Source organism: Globicephala melas, chromosome 14, assembly GCF_963455315.2.
Source record: "Globicephala melas chromosome 14, mGloMel1.2, whole genome shotgun sequence".
Lineage (NCBI taxonomy): Eukaryota > Metazoa > Chordata > Mammalia > Artiodactyla > Delphinidae > Globicephala > Globicephala melas.
The window spans coordinates 82,928,221-82,945,756 of record NC_083327.1 but is presented as its reverse complement, the minus strand read 5'-3'; the positions used below and the strand labels follow the sequence as shown (position 1 = coordinate 82,945,756).

At 39.2% G+C, this 17,536-nt stretch overlaps 2 protein-coding genes across 13 annotated transcripts in view; one reads left to right on the top strand and one right to left on the bottom strand.

The window, feature by feature from the left end:
* Positions 1-7,494, bottom strand: part of PACRG (parkin coregulated) — a 515,450-nt gene extending 507,956 nt beyond the window's left edge. For both annotated transcript variants that reach the window (XM_030853001.2, XM_060283380.2), the window contains exon 1: positions 6,962-7,494. In XM_030853001.2, the coding sequence (XP_030708861.1) occupies positions 6,962-7,105 (144 nt within the window). In that variant the 5' untranslated portion in view covers positions 7,106-7,494. The remainder of the gene's footprint in view (positions 1-6,961) is intronic.
* Positions 7,495-7,550: 56 nt separating this feature from the next.
* AGPAT4 (1-acylglycerol-3-phosphate O-acyltransferase 4) overlaps positions 7,551-17,536 on the top strand; it is a 1,427,829-nt gene continuing 1,417,843 nt past the window's right edge. For all 11 annotated transcript variants that reach the window (XR_004038703.3, XR_009558681.1, XR_009558682.1 and 8 more), the window contains exon 1: positions 7,551-7,685. Coding sequence is in view for 7 of the 11 variants with exons in the window: in XM_030852990.3 (XP_030708850.1) it covers positions 7,679-7,685 (7 nt within the window). In the remaining 4 variants the exon portion in view is untranslated. The remainder of the gene's footprint in view (positions 7,686-17,536) is intronic.

Genomic DNA, 17,536 nt, shown 5'->3' with positions numbered 1-17,536 from the left:
GTTTTGTGGTGTTGGTAAGGTTTCTTGATGTGGGTTCTGGCTACACCAGTGTGTTTGGTTTAATATTTATCAAGTGATATGTGTACATTTTCCACTTGCATGTTATGCATCTACCAAAGTCTAAAAAAAGTGATCAAGAGAGGATTGTTCTCAGTTAGAAAAATCTAGTAATATAGCATACATTCTTTGCTCTGCCATTTAATAGGTGATGCACAACAACAAAAAATTAAATTGTCTGAGATTTATATGCTGAATGGAAAAAAAAAAGTCTGCCCTGACTCCTCATAGGATTGCTCAGAAACAGAAATGGAATAGAGATGATGAGCCCTATCACATATTAAAGCATACACAAAGCCACTATCATTAATATACATATAGCACTGGCAGAGCATTCAAATTAAATAGGCAGATTTTTTTTTATAATCCAGTTTAACTATATGTGAAAGGTAATGCAACAACTTTTGACCAATTTGGAAAAAATATAATAAAATTTATACCTCACTTCTTAAACCAAAATGAATTAAGATGAAGTAAAGCTTTAAAATAAAACATTGAAATTATAAGAGGACTAGTGAAAAAAAGGTTAAAATTTTCCCCGTAATATTAAATAGGAGAGAGCTTTGCTAAGCCAAGCCACTTAAACATTTTACAATGGGCATGCATAACTTTAATAAGAAGCTAATTAAAAATGGCATAAAACATTTCTAAATTATTCTCATTCCTATATTTTATACTTATTTAACACCATTAGCATTTCCTTGAAGTTGCTAATTTGAAGATGATTGCTAATTATAGTATAAAACATGGTCATTCATTAATTCATTTGACAAAAAATAATAGCTCCTACTATGTGCCAGGAACTTTTCTAGAGCTGGATATGCAGCAGTGAGTGAAACAGTAATAATTCCCTGCCCTCAAGGAGCTTACTCTGTAGTGGAAGAAGACATAGGATAAACTAGATTAATATTAGAGAGGGATCAGTGTCTATGGAAAAATACAACAAAGGGAAAGAAGATGGGTGTGCTGAAACAGGGATGGAGGGGGTTATTAAGAGGCTGACATTTTAAATAGTCGGAGAGGCCTCACTAAAAAGTTAGTTTTTTGAACAAATATTTGAAGGATCAAGAGATGGTGATATGTAGGGGGAAATATATTTCAGGCAGAGGAACAGGAAGGGCAGAGGTACTGAGGCAGCTGTGTAACTGGTATATTCAAGAAACTGCAAGGAAACTATTGTGGATGGAACAGAAAGAGGGAGGGAGGAAGTACTAAGTTATACATATAAAGAAGAAATGGCAGCTAGATTACATAGTGCCTTATAGGAGCTTAAAAACTTCAGCTTTACACTAAGATGAGCCACCTGAGGATATGAAGTGATCAATGTCATCATCTGGCTGAGTTTTAAAGGGAACTTCTAGGCTCCTCAATTGGAGGAGGGTGGTTTAAAAAAAACAAACAAACTAAAGACAGATAACAGTTATAACAACAGGAGGAAAGCGATGAGATAACAGAAGAGTGTAGAATTGCTTTCCTTCATTCATCAAATATTTATTGAGTACATTGTTAGGTGCTGTTAGGATGAAAAAAATGACTTGGACACAGATTCTGCCCTCACAGGGAATTTACTCGAGGAGGTAAAACATGGGTAGACATAACTCTAATACATGGTAGAAAACAATGAACAAAAATAAGTTTCCATCTTGGTTGAGAAAGAGAATTAGGGGAGTCATCTTGAAGCAGTTGGCCTCTTAGCTGGCTGCAAAAATATAAGCTCCTTGATGGCATGCATTTAGCCTCTTCCTTACTGCTAGATTTCCAGCACCTAAAAGAGTGTATGGCACAGTCAGTGATCATTTGTTACCTAATGACTGAAGGGATTTGTGTTTGCAGATATGTAGGGAGAAGGGCATTGAAGCAAAGGGAACAACACAAGCAAAATCAAAGCAATGAAGAGTTACAGTTTAATTTGGTGGAAGCAAGTGAGAATAGTGGGAGATGAAATTAAATCCATAGAATAGGGTTAGATCACAGAAGGCCTTGCTGGTCTTGTGGAGGTTCCATGATTTTTTGCTATAAGAACCAGTGATCTCCAAAAGCTTTCAGCAATAATAAGAGAACTTTGTACTGGAAGGATAAGCGTAATAGTACTGATAGTTGATTGAGGCAATCAACTGATTGGTGAATGGAGTCTAGAGACCAGTTTTGATGATACTGCCAAAACCTAGACAAAAGGTAATGAGGGTCTCAATGAGGTTATTGTCACTTGGTCCCTTCGTCATTAGCACTTCCACTGTCCTAAGTAGGTATTTGTAAGCCTTACCATGGATGTGCATTTATTTGTACTGTAATTGTTTTACTTGTCCCTCTTCTTTTCTTTTCTAGCAATATTTAACTCTCACGGTGGACACTTCGAATAAACCCCACATTTCTGTTCTTCCTTTTGTTACAGTAATGAAATGCCTCAAGTTTTAGCTGAACACAGAGCTACCTATCAGAGACTACATTTCCCAGCCTCTCCTGTAAGTGGTTGTTGCCATAAGCCTAGGTTTGGCAATGGATTTGAGCAAAAGTGATGAGTGCAGCTTCTGGAACATGCTGCTTGCTCTCCATTTCTTCCTACTTTTTCTTGCAGGTTGCTCCTTACTCATTTTTCTCTCCTCTTGCATGAAGTAGGTGTTGGAGATTATGCTCTTTTGGAACAATATAACTCTTAGCCCTTTTCCTGAAGGAACAGGTATGGGGGCCTAGAGTTGCTGCAAGGGTCAGTCTTTCATAGGCTTTTGCAAAAAGGGAAAATATAGACCTATGACTAAACTCTGGGCAGTGGGATGTGAATGAAAGTGGGGTGCTGTGTCTGGGTCATGCTCATAAAAGGAAGCACTGTTTCTTATTTCCTCCATCCTGAGAGTAGGGATTTGACCCTAGTGATGGTGAGCTCACCTGGACTCAGGGCATCATCCTGCAGGATGCAAAACAAGAATATACAAGGCTCCTAAGTCCCTGGACCTAACTCATGGGGAAGTAGTGCCCAGTCTCCATGAATTGCCTACAAACTTGGACTCTGAGAGAACTTCCATCTTAGTTAAACTATTGTTATTTGGTCACCGTTACAGCAGCCAAATCAATATCTTAATATATAATTTATAAATACTGACCATTGCTCCTATGTGTTGAATGAGTTAATAAGCATAAAAGTTTCTATATAAGTAAAGTAATATTAAATAATTATTTCTCCCAGTCCCATAAACTTTGAGCATAAAACATCTATAGTCTCCTGAAAAGGAAAGATGTAGTATAAAGCTTCAGCTGAAGTCAGCATCTCATTCATCATAACCTTGGGCCCATATCCTAACTTGCTTTATGATAAGGTAGGGTAGCACAGAAAGCAGCTACCATCTGTTGAGAAGAAGCCAATACAACACTGGGTTACTGGTTTCTGGTTATAGGTTCTATCAGACCACAAACAAGGCCTTTAAAGGGAAAATAAACTAGGAAATCTTCAAATTCTGCATCTCCTATCATTCTTTTGAGTCAAACATTATAATAATATGAATTTGATTATTATTCTCTGATTGCAGTTTTCTCATTGCTTGTTTCTATACAGAATGCAACAACAATTTCACATAGGTAAAGTAAAGGAACTACTTACAGTTGAAGAACACTTGACATCGGGATTTAAAAAAAAATTAGCTACTTACATATTTATCATTATTTTGTAAATAATTTTGCATTCACATACATAGATTATGACTGTTTAAGGATTTCGGCTTGCACAGCCCACCTGATCATATCTGTCTATGATCAAGCTTGTATACTTACATTACTAAAGCACCCTCAGTGAAACATTGGGAGTCTCCATATACCTCCTTAGGATATAGTTCTACAAGTCTTTTGGGGAAGTGCAATGGAATGGTGACTTATTTAATTAGTGAGTGTTGGAAAGAGGAACTGATGGCAAGCCCTAACACTAGAAAAGTGGTTGGAGGGTTGGCTTTTGGAACAAGGAGTTGCAATTAAGAAAAGCTGGACAGGGCTTCCTTGGTGGCACAGTGGTTGAGTGTCCGCCTGCCGATGCAGGGGACACGGGTTTGTGCTCCAGTCCGGGAGGATCCCACGTGCCGCGGAGCGGCAGGGACCGTGAGCCATGGCCGCTGGGCCTGCGTGTCCGGAGCCTGTGCTTTGCAGCGGGAGAGGCCACAACAGTGAGAGGCCCGCGTGCCGAAAAAAAAAAAGAAAAAGAAAAGCTGGACAATCCCACTACTGGGCACATACCCTGAGAAAACCATAATTCAAAACGAGTCATGTACCACAATGTTCATTGCAGCTCTATTTACAATAGCCAGGACATGGAAGCAACCTAAATGTCCATCATCAGATGAATGGATAAAGAAGATGTGGCACATATATACAATGGAATATTACTCAGCCATAAAAAGAAACGAAATTGAGTTATTTGTAGTCAGGTGGATGGACATAGAGACTGTCATACAGAGTGAAGTAAGTCAGAAAGAGAAAAACAAATACCGTATGCTAACACATATATATGGAATCTAAAAAAAAAACAAAAAACAAAAATGGTTCTGAAGAACCTAGGGGTAGGACAGGAATAAAGACACAGATGTAGAGAATGGACTTGAGGACATGGGGAGGGGGAAGGGTAAGCTGGGACGAAGTGAGAGAGTGGCATGGACATATATACATGTGAGAAGCAGCTGCATAGCACAGGGAGATCAGCTCGATGCTTTGTTACCACCTAGAGGGGTGGGATACGGAGGGTGGGAGGCAGGGAGACACAAGAGGGAAGAGATATGGGAACATATGTATATGTATAACTGATTCACTTTGTTATAAAGCAGAAACTAACACACCATTGTAAAGCAATTATACTCCAGTAAAGATGTTAAAAAAAAAAAAAAGAAAAGAAAAGCTGGAGATTGGCATGTTATTTTCTGAATAGAAATAAACCTTAGAAAAGAGGGGTGTTTTGACCATGTAATGCTGAAAGGTCTACACTGTCGAGGGCAGAAATGTTGAGATGTTAATATTGGATACGAAAAGGAAGGGTTTATTTCCTGTGCCACTGAAGTTAGTTTGTATAAACAGTCTCTCTCTTTTATCAAGACTTGACCATTGCTGTTAGTGGTGGTTCTCCTTGGAGTTTTAAGGACTGAGACTTTGTTTTGCTGATCCCAAATCCCCAGAACTATGCTGAGCAAGTTCTCAGATTTAAAAAAACAAAAAACAATCAAACAAAAAACTATTGTTGATTGAATGAATGAATGGATGGATGAATAATGTTCGCATCTAACAATTATGATTTCCACTAAATGAAGTGAAAGAATGACTCATCCTCTTTTGAGGATCCCAAAGGAGACATAAATATTACACTAAGGGATTTTCCTTAAGTATATGGAAACAAAAAGATAATTTATCTCAAATAAGTTGTTTATAATGAAGGCTGCTTCATAATCGATTTTTTTGTTTGAGTCTTGTAAGCATATTTGTTACATTTGTCAGTACTGAAATACTTCATTTTCCAGAATTATGACTTTAGGTGCAAAGCTATGTTTTTTAAAAAGAAAATGTGATTATAAATATAGGTTTAGAAAAAAAAGAATCTGACCAATTTTTTACATGTCTTTGAAGAAATATAACATTGAAAAAAATCACTAGAATTATAATCATATATACTGTTTAGAAGAAAAAAAGAAATAATTAGCTTGAATGTTACGGTATTCTGTGTTGCTGATAAATGAGTTATATTGACTCCCATGACCACATATTCACATGAAATACATGCCAAAGGACTGCAGTTACAACAAGCAGAAAGTTTTAGTCTATTTCTAAGAATTTTAACTATTGCAATTCAACTGACACACATTCTGACAACCAGAATTTCATTTTGTGTAGCAACATGGGAATCTGGCCTCAGCGTCTAAAGGTGATCTGTTTCATTCCTGTAAGGATGTGGTTTAGGAATAAGGTATTAGGTTTGCAACATTTATGTAAAATGACTAATGTGACACTGGAAAGCAATGCTCTTCATTTAACATAATGAGTTGCTCTACAATAAGTCAGATCCTCCCAGAGTGTAAATTATACAAATTTGAAAGCTGCATTTATTATTGACTATCTCATTCACAGACAAGTGCTTACTCAGTAGTAAAACCTGGTGTAGCATACCAAATTAAAAGTTTTTTTTTAAAACTATCATGCACATACCCAAACCATTTGTGTGCAGTTTAAAACTTTTCCTCCTAAGTAAACTATTGAGAATATTGAGAATAGTTGATTTTTACTACCACAAAACAGTAGAAATGAAATATGAATTGTATTAATAGGCAGAGAGAGATACTTGAACAGAAGCTTGGATTGTTTAAAATTAATAGTTTAAAAGATCTATCTGGAAATAGACTTCTTATTAAGTTGCCTTTTAGTACTCTAACATGCGATTTTGTGAGTGTTATTAGAAGAAATGCTAGGATATTCTAAAAATTTCTAGGTTGATTGATGAAATTTCTTACTGTTAATTAATGAGTTTATGTTCCCAGCTGTACATCAGCACATGTTAAATTTTGCAGGAGAGTTTATGATTTCTAAGAACTCTCCTTCTATAAGGCCTTTTGCTGAGTGAGACAGTTTAGGAATCAATAAGTAAAGGGGATCTTTCTTCTTTGTGTAAATAGCTTAAGAGTAAATTTAGGTGGTCTAGAAACCGTGAGTTATTAGGAAGGTGCTTAGAAACGGGCACAGTACGTCAGCTGCCTGAGATCCCTTCTAGCAGCCTAGCCTGGACCTCCACACTCTGTTGGGCACCGTCTGTTACTGGCCGAGTAATTGCCATTTTTGGCAAAGACCACCCTAGATATGGGCCCAGAATCCATCCTAGGGCTAGCCATCCTCTACAACCTGGTGTCCCCTAATTCGGAGCGAGTACATTCAATTCAGGAAGATCACTTACGACTGAGTTTTTCATCATGGCTTTGACTGTGAAGCCCTCAGAAACCAGGGAGTGAGGCTGGTGCACCAGGAGCGGCAGCTTGGTCCTCTTCGGCATCTTGTCTGGGCATTTGTTTAAGCTCAGGGTCTCTTTTTCGGCCACCATCTTCCTAGAAAATGTCTTGTTCTCATAAAACGTGTAGTAAAAGAATCAGTGAGTTTTACGGATGTGAGAAGGAGGTCGGGAAAAAATGTAAAAAGGCGCGTTACTGTAGAATTTCACGCCCTCGTAGTGCCCAAGTTTATCCAGATGTTTGGCAGCTCCCAGGTGAAGGGAGTTGAGGGGAGGGGAGGGGCGGGAAGAGGGCAGGACAGAGGCTAGAGCCGCAACAAGCTTCCAAAGGTAACCCTCCCGGTTGCTAAGCGACACGTCAACAGTGCGGCCGAATGACCCTGCCTCTCTGTGACGGACGTTTCCTAGGCCTCAGGCCGGAAGGGCGGCGGGCGGCGGGCCGCGGGCGGCAGCGACCGACCTGAGGAGAGACTACGCATTAAAACTACGACTCCCAGAAGGCCTCGGGCTAAGCCCCCTTTGCGCATGCGCGCCCCCAACGGCGGGCGCGGGGGACAGGCTTCCTGCACGATTTAACCCGGGAGCGTCGCTCGTGTGAGGCGCAGGCGGCCGCCGGCGTGCGTGTAGGCCCTTGCTCGCCCGGCAGCCTCCAACTGCCCAGTGGCCATGATAGGTACGTGGGTACCTGACAGGTACAGCCTCTCTGCGCCGCCTCGCGCCCAGCTGTTGCGCCGCGCCGGGCCTCGGCTGACAGGGACGCCGGGGTGCTGCCCGTGTCCGCTGTCCGTGGCAGGGTGTCGGTGTCCGCGCCACCCTCAGCCTGCGCCGCCGGCTCCCCGGTGCCCGCCGTGGCCCTGGAGAATAAGTGTGTGTGTGTCCTAAGCCCCGACCCGGCCCTCGTTTGACGGGCTTCCCCCTGGAGCCAACTTCGCGAGGGACCCTGGCGTGCGCCTCGGCGCTGCCCGAGGCGAAGGCTGCGTCCCGCGGTCCGTCAGCGAGCGCACCGCCCGCCAGACCTCTAGGGGCTGTGGGAAGGCCCCGCCTTCCGCCCCGGTTTCCGTCCCTCAGGGCGCTTGGGAGGCGGTCTTGCCGCTTAGGACAGATTGGGACCCACTCTCCGGAGAACTCTTTAAGGGAAACGCTCGCGAAGCGCTAAGCTCTAATGGACAGTGCCTAGGGACGATAGTTGAGGTCGAAACAGATTCCTGCAGATGGATTTAAACTTCTTGCTCCCTTGGGTTTTGTCTTCTAAATCTCTCCCTGGAGGTCTGAGTTGAAAGAATAATTGAGTCAGTGATAACAAGGATCAAAACTTTCGCATAATGAACTAACGATTCATTTTGCAAAAACAAAACAAAACAAAAAACAAACAAAAAAACACTTTTTTAATACACAGAAGGCCCTAGGTGCATTTATGTGAATAAAGCTTTGGAAGTGACTGTTAGAGTTGCTTATAAACCCTGTAATATATAAGGTTAGAAAAGTTCCTGTCTTCCAGGATTGTTAAGCCAAAAGTTATTTTAAGGGTTATCTCTGAAAATTAATGGAAACGCACAGTGTGATTACAAAACATTGATGTTTGGGGAGATTATTATGACAGATTTCCTGTAGATCATGTATTGGTTTGGTGAGTTTATTTGGGGATTATTCTTGAATGGGCACCACTTACGAAGCGCAAGTACATCTGAAGTCAGATGTCGTCTATCCAAGAAGGTAGAAGGTGATTTTTAAAAATATATAAGTTTGTATGCACTGATAAACTTACATCTTTTATTTATTAAACGAATGGTAAAGTGTAAAACGTTTTATCCGTCACTAGGAGAATCATGCCAGCTAACTAACACTGTGTTTGCAACAATGATAAAACCTAAGGATGTTGTCCAATTTTTCTTACCTTTCTAGCATGGTATGATTGTTGGTGAAGCTATATACAGGCAAGAATTTAAGATCTAAAAATCATCACTTAATTCTAAATTGTTATCTAATAGACGATTATATAGATAACTTTGTTAGAATGAACTATGTTTATGCAGTTTAGTTTGGGATTTAGGAACACAGGAAGGAAGCGTATTATCTTTAGATTTGATGATTAGACATTTATTAATAACTGGTAGTGATGTGGGGAATGTAAGGTGGATTTTTAAAAGTGTTCTTTCTCATACTCCAGCTATTGTTTGACACAGTGCAAATAAGTGTATTACAACATAAATAAATCCATGCTCCCTCCCAGGAAAAGTACCTTACTTGTTAAAACCATGTGGACAATGTACAATAAATTATACAGCTAGTCAATTACTTGCATTGCCTAATTCGGTCAATGGGTGCATTTTAATAAAAATCTTAATTGCCAATTTTGGAGTTGGTTCAGTTGAATAATGCCAAAGGTAAGTGAAAGTGGGAGCAATTGAAGGAAAGTCTTGGAGTGATGTTTCCCGTTTCTGACTAAACTTTGGAGCCAGGAAAGGCCTTATTTATAGTCTATATCCAGTGATATACTGGAGATTAAAATATACATTAATATATATCTGGGGATTATTTTATTTTTGTTAAAGGCATGTGTGCTGCTCAGAACTTGCCCCTTTTGTGCCTATGCTGTCTTTAATTGCTACACATTCTTTAATGCTAACAGTACTCTTCTACTTTATGTAAATCTCAGCTCACTTTTAAGGAAAAACAAAAATTGCATTTCTTGGAAGAATAGGAGTAAGGGGGATTGACTGTTGCCTCACTACCAGTAAAATTACCTTTTTTTGCTTTCTCAAAATTCAGGATTCTTTCTTGGCACAGAGACAGTTTCAAAAGTACTTACATTTTCCAGTTAGATTATGATTAATATGTTAAATGCCCTGACTCAGACAGCTATAGAAATATAATTTAAGTGGGTGAGAAATTATGACGTTTTGAGAAATATGGAGAGGATGTTAAGATAATATAAAGCATAATAAAAACTTAAGAGAATTCAACTTAGAAAAATGTAATTTTTGGTACCTCTCTTAAAATTATATTTCACCCTTTTTTAAAATTACCATTTTTGTGTGTTTAAAATTGAATTTTAATAGTAATACTTGTGGTATATTCTATATGTATGTTGTATAGAACTGGATTTAGGTATTTAAGTAGTATCAGATGTTAAAGTGCATGGATATATATATATAACCATGTTGCCAATTTTGAAATTCAAACCCAATGTCTTAAAAATGATTTTTGAGTGATTTAAAAAATAATTAGAACATAATCTCTTCTGTATCTTGTTTAACTTAACATCTCTTAGAAGACTTACAAACCTGCATGTACAGATCCACCCTACAGTGATTCCTGTCTAGTATTTAGTGGATGTACATAACTTATGCAGGTACTCTCCAATAAATGAGCATACAGTAGGTTTACAGACAGTTGCTGTCATCAGGAAGGTTTGTGTCCATATCATTTCATTTGCATATGTAAGCCTATATGTAAAGTAAAAATATTATTACAGTTTCTAAGTGGATTTTCTAGCTAAAGGGTTTGTAGACTTTGAATTTTGCTAGGGATTTCCAAATTGTTTAAAATAAATTACGCTGTTTTACATTTCTGTCTGCCATAACAAGGTAGCAAAGAGCTGTCCTACTCCTCTGAGCTGAAAAATTACAAAAAGACATCCTTCCCAGAACTGACCCAGCATTCAACAGCAAAGCACCTACTGGGTTTCCCCTGTTTCTCCAAAGACATTGCCTTCGAACAGTGCACAAAGTGCACAACTGTCCTTAATGGCCCTGCCCCCCTCCAACAATGTTTATGAGTGTCCGCGTTCCCTCTGTGTACCATAAAATTTTTTATTTTTGTCTTTCTGATAGATGAAAAACAGTATATTTTAATTTTTTTAATGAATCTTATGAAGAAAAAACCTTCAGAACCTTCACTTCTCATTTTATAATGCTTTATTTTCATGAGAGCAGATTCAATAATTGAGTATCTACTGTGTGCCCAGTACTGTTCCAGGTGCCAGGGATACATGAGTTAAAAAAAACAAAAAACAAAGAACAGAAAACAACACCCCGCCGTCATGAATGTACAGTCTCACTGTACTGTTTGCCCACAACTCTGCATATTTGTTTTAAAGCTTGTATGCAGTGAATTTTAAAGTCTCAGAATTTATATTTTAGTTAAATATACTGTCTACTGCTACTTGCTCTGCCATTTCAGTAATTTTAGATGAGAAGTGACCCTGCATCTAAGTACCCAAGGTAGGCTCTGAAAGCTGTTTATAATGAGGTACAATTGTGTCACAAAAGAAGTTCTAAGTTTTTGCATAGATTTCATGTAATTATGTACAGTTCTTCTTTGGGTCCAAAGGCTCTAGAATGATGACTCTATGCCCTTTTCAACTTTGGAACTATTTCTAAGGATTTTTTTGAAGTCTACATTTTTTTGAAACCTCATGGCTTCATTGCTTGAAAATGATACAATGAAAGTACTTTGTATTAAGATATGCAAATCCATTTCTACCTCCAAAGCTTCTTTGAAAAATTCAGAAAAGAAAGTTCTTCTTACTTGGTAATGTTTCATATTCATTAAAGCAGTTTCAACGCAGAATACTTTATTCTGTTAGCTTTTAGTTTCTTGATCAGTAGAAATTGTTTCTTACCCACTGTTTCTTCAGCCTTTAATTGTGGCCCAGTGCTTATATAGTGTTTCTGTTTTAATTTTCATTTAATGAGCTTATTTTAAATGTTTCTTTGTAGTAATCTGAATGGTTTCTTTCTTAAATTTTTTAATATTAAAGAAAGAGATTTATGTTGCAGCTCACCTTCCTGTCTTATTTACTTATATGCTTGGTCATGTATTGGGACCATCTTAGGACATTTGTATTTTTAAGAGTGTTGATGGGTTCTTGATGATTTCTCCAGTTGACTCTTACTGTAAGACTTGAATAGGGTTCCCCATAAAAGATAATTTTAGAGCCCTTAACATCAGAAGTGAGAAGAATCTCTGTGTACAGCACATAGCAACCTTCCCCATCCCTTAAACCCCCACCCCTATCAAATTAGGGGAAAAAAGTGGTGAACTAGTACTGGTGTTCCAATTGAAACATGTTCATTATTTATCCATGTAATTGATGAATGCACCAGTTATTCCTACTATTAAGTGTTTTTTGAACTTTCAGTGAATAAATAATATTACCTGAGATGAAACCCTTTGCAGTTACATCGTCATTTTAAAGCTTATTCAGAGTAGATCCATTTTCCAGAACATGGAAAGACAGGAATTAGACACCTGAAATTCACTCAGTATTAACTTGGAGAAATGGGACTGAGGTTTGTAATGTGTGTGTTTCGGAGGTGAACCTTTGGTTGTAGCATCTACCTGTACTCTCCCTTTTTCCTTCCCTCATTTTCTTCTTCCCCACACTCTTTGCTTTTGTCAGAAGCTGGACTTTTAATGTTTCATTCCTTAGCTCACAGAAGCAGCTGCTTTCTGACTAATTAAAGAGGTGAGCTCTTTCCCTGCTTGCCTCTGGGGTTTCCACAGGGCTTGGTTGGTTATACAAGTGTTCCTGAGGGTCATGACTGGAATTGTGTGACTAAACAAACCAGGACCACCATGGCTTCTCCCATAGACATTCTCTTGACAGGGAGTTGTCTGCAGTAAAACTACTCGTAGGCGCAGCAAATGCATTTTGTTTTGAGGGGAATCTGGTCCTGATTACATTTTTTCCCTTGAGCCAGAGTTTTGGGGATTGAGGAAGCTTGGACTGGCTTGAGGATAGGGCAGGATTTAAGCTTACTTGTCTGGAGAAATAAAGACTTAAGAATAATTCATGCTCTAGGTCTTCTCTCTACCTGTGAACTATGGCTTGAAGTCCTTTCCAGCTCCCTGGTGACTCCTCAGGGAGTGAGAGGTCCAGATTTAAGCACAACTGGGGCAGCATTTTCTGAGTTGCTGCTTATCCGGGATGCTGATCACAAGCAGATGTAGACTGCACAAGTCGGTTGGCATCCACTAAGTCTGGATATATGTGTGACAATGTCTAAAGATGTTTTTAAATGAAGATGGCTTGAATTCATACTGTTGGATGGGAATTGTGTGTGTTTTACTGTGCAGTCAGTTTGGATATAGTTATATGATATAAACAGAAAGGGATATATAGTGGAGGTCTGATATTTGCTTCCTACTGTTGTTCGTTGAGGAACTGGTGACATGCCCAGTCAGTGGTAGGTGAGGGAATTTCTTCCTTTATTATGGTCCTCTCTAGAGTTTTCTTCTTTTTTTATTGCCTGTGTGTGTGTGTTTGTACGTTTCTTACTACATGCACATTTTCTTATCAAATGTATTGAATTTTTTTCCCCATCAGCTTGATTTCAAGAAAGTCATCAAATTATCTTATTCATAGTTTATGTTGCTGGAGTTTCAAACGGGGTCTGTATCCTCGCCTTTATACCCTGGCAATTGGGTACTGTTTAGTACTGCAGCACGTTTTATAACTCTTTTTTTGGGGGGGGGGCGGTGAGGGGAAGCTCTAGAATTATTTGTACTTGGGTTTTAACATCTAAGGAACTTCTCTGTTGAGTCCAGTTATGGTTGTCACAATTATTCATGTATAAATTTATTAAACATCTCTTCTGGCTACTGTACTCAATTTAATCATATTATGCCCAGTAGAATGCAAGTTATGCAGGTAAAGTTAGTCAGAGAAGGGTGGAAATGCCATTTGAGGTCTGGTTTCTGGGGTGACATGATTTTTTTTTTTGTCCTCAACAAATGTTGACAACAGGATGATTAACATTAATGACCTAAGACTGATAAATATGTGTGAATTCTTTAATAGTTAAGAAAGATTTTTTTAAATTAATATAAGAACTTTCTTAGCATAAATGAGAACTAGATAGCTTTTTTTTTTAACATCTTTATTGGAATATAATTGCTTTACAATGGTGTGTTAGTTTCTGATTTATTTATTTATTTATTTATTTTTGGCTGCGTTGGGTCTGTGTTGCTGCGTGCGGGCTTTCTCTAGTTGCGGCCAGTGGGCTTCAGTAGTTTAGCACGCGGGCTCTAGAGCGCAGGCTTAGTAATTGTGATACACGGGCTTAATTGCTCTGCGGCATGTGGGATCTTCCCGGACAGGGGCTGGAACCCGTGTCCCCTGCAATGGCAGGCGGATTCTTAACCACTGCGCCACCAGGGAGGCCCCTAGTTTCTGCTTTATAATAAAGTGAATCAGCTATACATATACATATATCCCCATATCTCCTCCCTCTTGTGTCTCCCTCCCACCCTCCCTATCCCACCCCTCTAGGTGGTCACAAAGCACGGAGCTGATCTCCCTGTGCTATGCGGCTGCTTCTCACTAGCTATCTATTTTACATTTGACAGTATATATAAGTCCATGCCACTCTCTCATTTCGTCCCAGCTTACTGTTCCCCCTCCCCGTGTCCTCAAGTGCATTCTCTCCGTCTGTGTCTTTATTCCTGTCCTGCCCCTGGGTTCTTCAGAATCATTTTTTTTTTTTTTTTACATTCCATATATATGTGTTAGCATACGGTATTTGTTCTTCTCTTTCTGACTTACTTCACTCTGTATTACAGACTCTAGGTCCATCCACCTCACTACAGATAACTCAATTTTGTTTCTTTCTATGGCTGAGTAGTATTCCACTGTATATATGTGCCACATCTTTATCCATTCATCCATTTACATTTAAGGTAGTTATCGATATGTATGTTCCTATGACCATTTTCTTAATTGTTTTGGGTTTGGGTTTTATTGTAGGTCTTTTCCTTCTCCTGTGTTTCCTGCCTAGAGAAGTTCCTTTAGCATTTGCTGTAGAGCTGGTTTGGTGGTGCTGAATTCTCTCAGCTTTTGCTTGTCTCTAAAGTTTTCAATTTCTTTGTTGAATCTGAATCAGATCCTTGCTGGATAGAGTAATCTTGGTTGTAGGGTCTTCCCTTTCATCACTTTAAATATGTCCTGCCACTCCCTCTGGCTTGCAGAGTTCCTGCTGAAATATCAGTTGTTAACCTTATGGAGAGTCCCTTGTATGTTATTTGTTGTTTTTCCCTTGCTGCTTTTAATATTTTTTCTTTGTATTTAATTTTTGATAGTTTGATTAATACGTGTCTTGGCGTGTTCCTTCTTGGATTTATCCTGTATGGGACTCTGTATGCTTCCTGGACTTGATTAACTTTTTCCTTTTCCATATTAGGGAAGCTTTCAACTATAATCTCTTCAAATATTTTCTCAGTCCCTTTCTTTGTCTCTTCTTCTTCTGGGACCCCTATAATTCGAATGTTGGTGTGTTTAATGTTGTCCCAGAGGTCTCTGAGACTGTCCTCAATTGTTTTCATTCTTTTTTCTTTCTACTGCTCTGCAGTAGTTATTTCTACTATTTTATCTTCCAGGCCACTTATCCATTCTTCTGCCTCAGTTATTCTGCTATTGATTCCTTGTAGAGAATTTTAAATTTCATTTATATTGCTGTTCATCATTGTTTGTTTGCTCTTTAGTTCTTCTAGGTCCCTGTTAAACGTTTCTTGTATTTTCTCCATTGTATTTCCCAGATTTTGGATCATCTTTACTATCATTACTCTGAATTCTTTTTCAAGTAGACTGCCTATTTCCTCTCCATTTGTTTGGTCTGGTGGGTTTTTACCTTGCTCCTTCATCTGCTGTGTATTTCTCTGTCTTCTCATTTTGCTTATCTTACTGTGTTTGGGGTCTCCTTTTCGCAGGCTGCAGGTCGTAGTTCCCGTTGTTTTTGGTGTCTGCCCCCAGTGGCTAATGTTGGTTCAGTGGGTTGTGTAGGCTTCCTGGTGGAGGGGACTAGTGCCTGTGTTCTGGTGGATGAAGCTGGATCTTCAGTTTCTGGTGGGCAGGACCATGTCCGATAGTGTGTTTGGGGTGTCTGTGACCTTATTATGATTTTAGGCAGCCTCCCTGCTAATGGGTGGGGTTGTATTCCTGTCTTGCTAGTTGTTTGGCATAGAGTGTCCAGCCGTGTAGCTTGCTGTTCATTGAATGGAGCTGGGTCTTCACGTTGAGATGGAGATCTCTTTGAGAGCTTTTTCTGTTTGATATTATGTGGAGCCAGGAGGTCTCTGGTGGACCAATCTCCTGAACTCAGCTCTCCCACCTCAGAGGCACAGGCCTGACACCTGGCTGTAGCACCAAGACCCTGTCAGCTACACGGCTCTAGGCTCCGGCTCCAACGTTCAGAGTCTGATATGCCAGGCACTGCCTTGAGTGTTCCGCGCCCTGCGCTCTGGCTGCTCCCAGTCTCTCACTATGTAGCTTTAAGTGCTATTTATATATGTAAAAATATTGGGAAGTATACCTCAAAATTATTATCTTTGGGTTGTGGGATTTTTTTTTTACTGTGGTTTTCTGAGTTTTTTCACCTCTTCAGCATTAAGCATGTAGTATTTTGGAAATACAAAAAATGCAATGGTGTTATAATCCTAGTCATAAGGATAGGACACATGTATCACTGGTTGGTATATATGTAGAACTGATTACACTTTTGTGACAAATTGTCAAATAAATTAGTAATGGTAGCATACTTGTAGTAATTTCATGTTCTTGTCATAAAAGTAGCGTTTTCAGAAAAACAAATATTAGTACCATAATTTCACTTTTCATTTTTTTCAATAGCATCATACACTATCGAGGCATGGCAATACAATCACTGTATTAGCTTCCTGTTGCTGCTATAACAAGTTAGCATAAGGTTGGTGGCTTAAAACAACACAAATATATTCTCTTACAGTTCTGGAGGCCACAAGTCCAAAATGAGTTTTAAGAGGCCAAAATCCAGGTGTTAGCAGGACTAGTTCCTTCTGGCAGCTTCAGTGGAGAATCCTCTTCCATTTTTACAGGGTGCTGGCTCCTTGGCTCCTGGCTGCCTCACTCCAGTCTCTGTTTCTGTGGTCATATTGCCTTCTCTTTTACTGTAGTCAAATCTCCCTTTGCCTACCTCTTATAAGAACACTTGTGATTACATTTAGGGGCCACCAAGATAACCTTCCATCCCAAAATCCTTAATTTAATTGCATATGCAAGGTCCTTTTGCCATATAAGGTCACATTTACAGGTTTCAGGGGTTAGGTTATGGATATTTTGAGGTGGTCTTTTCAACCTACCACAGTCCCCATTAAGGCCTTCACCATTTGAAATCTTGTGTTAAAGTGTCTTATTATGAAGTAAGGATGATGGATACAGGACATCGAATTGACAGCTATATAACTTGATTTTTCCTTTTCCGAGGTCATTTAATGACAATGCAATAATGTTACACATGAGGAATCTAGTAGTATGTGTGTGTGTGTGTGTGTGTGTGTGTGTGTGTGTGTGTGTGTGTGTGTATGTGTGTGAACTAGTTGATAAAGCTGGCCAAGGACGTAACTCACTTTTCAAGATAGTTTTCCCAGGTGCCAAAAGAACATGTGGCCACACTCCAGGACTGAAATGGTGAATTACAGCTGGGTAATTTGCTGTACCAGGTTGCTCATTTGTATCCTGTAGGGCAGGGGAAGCTTTATTATGCTTTT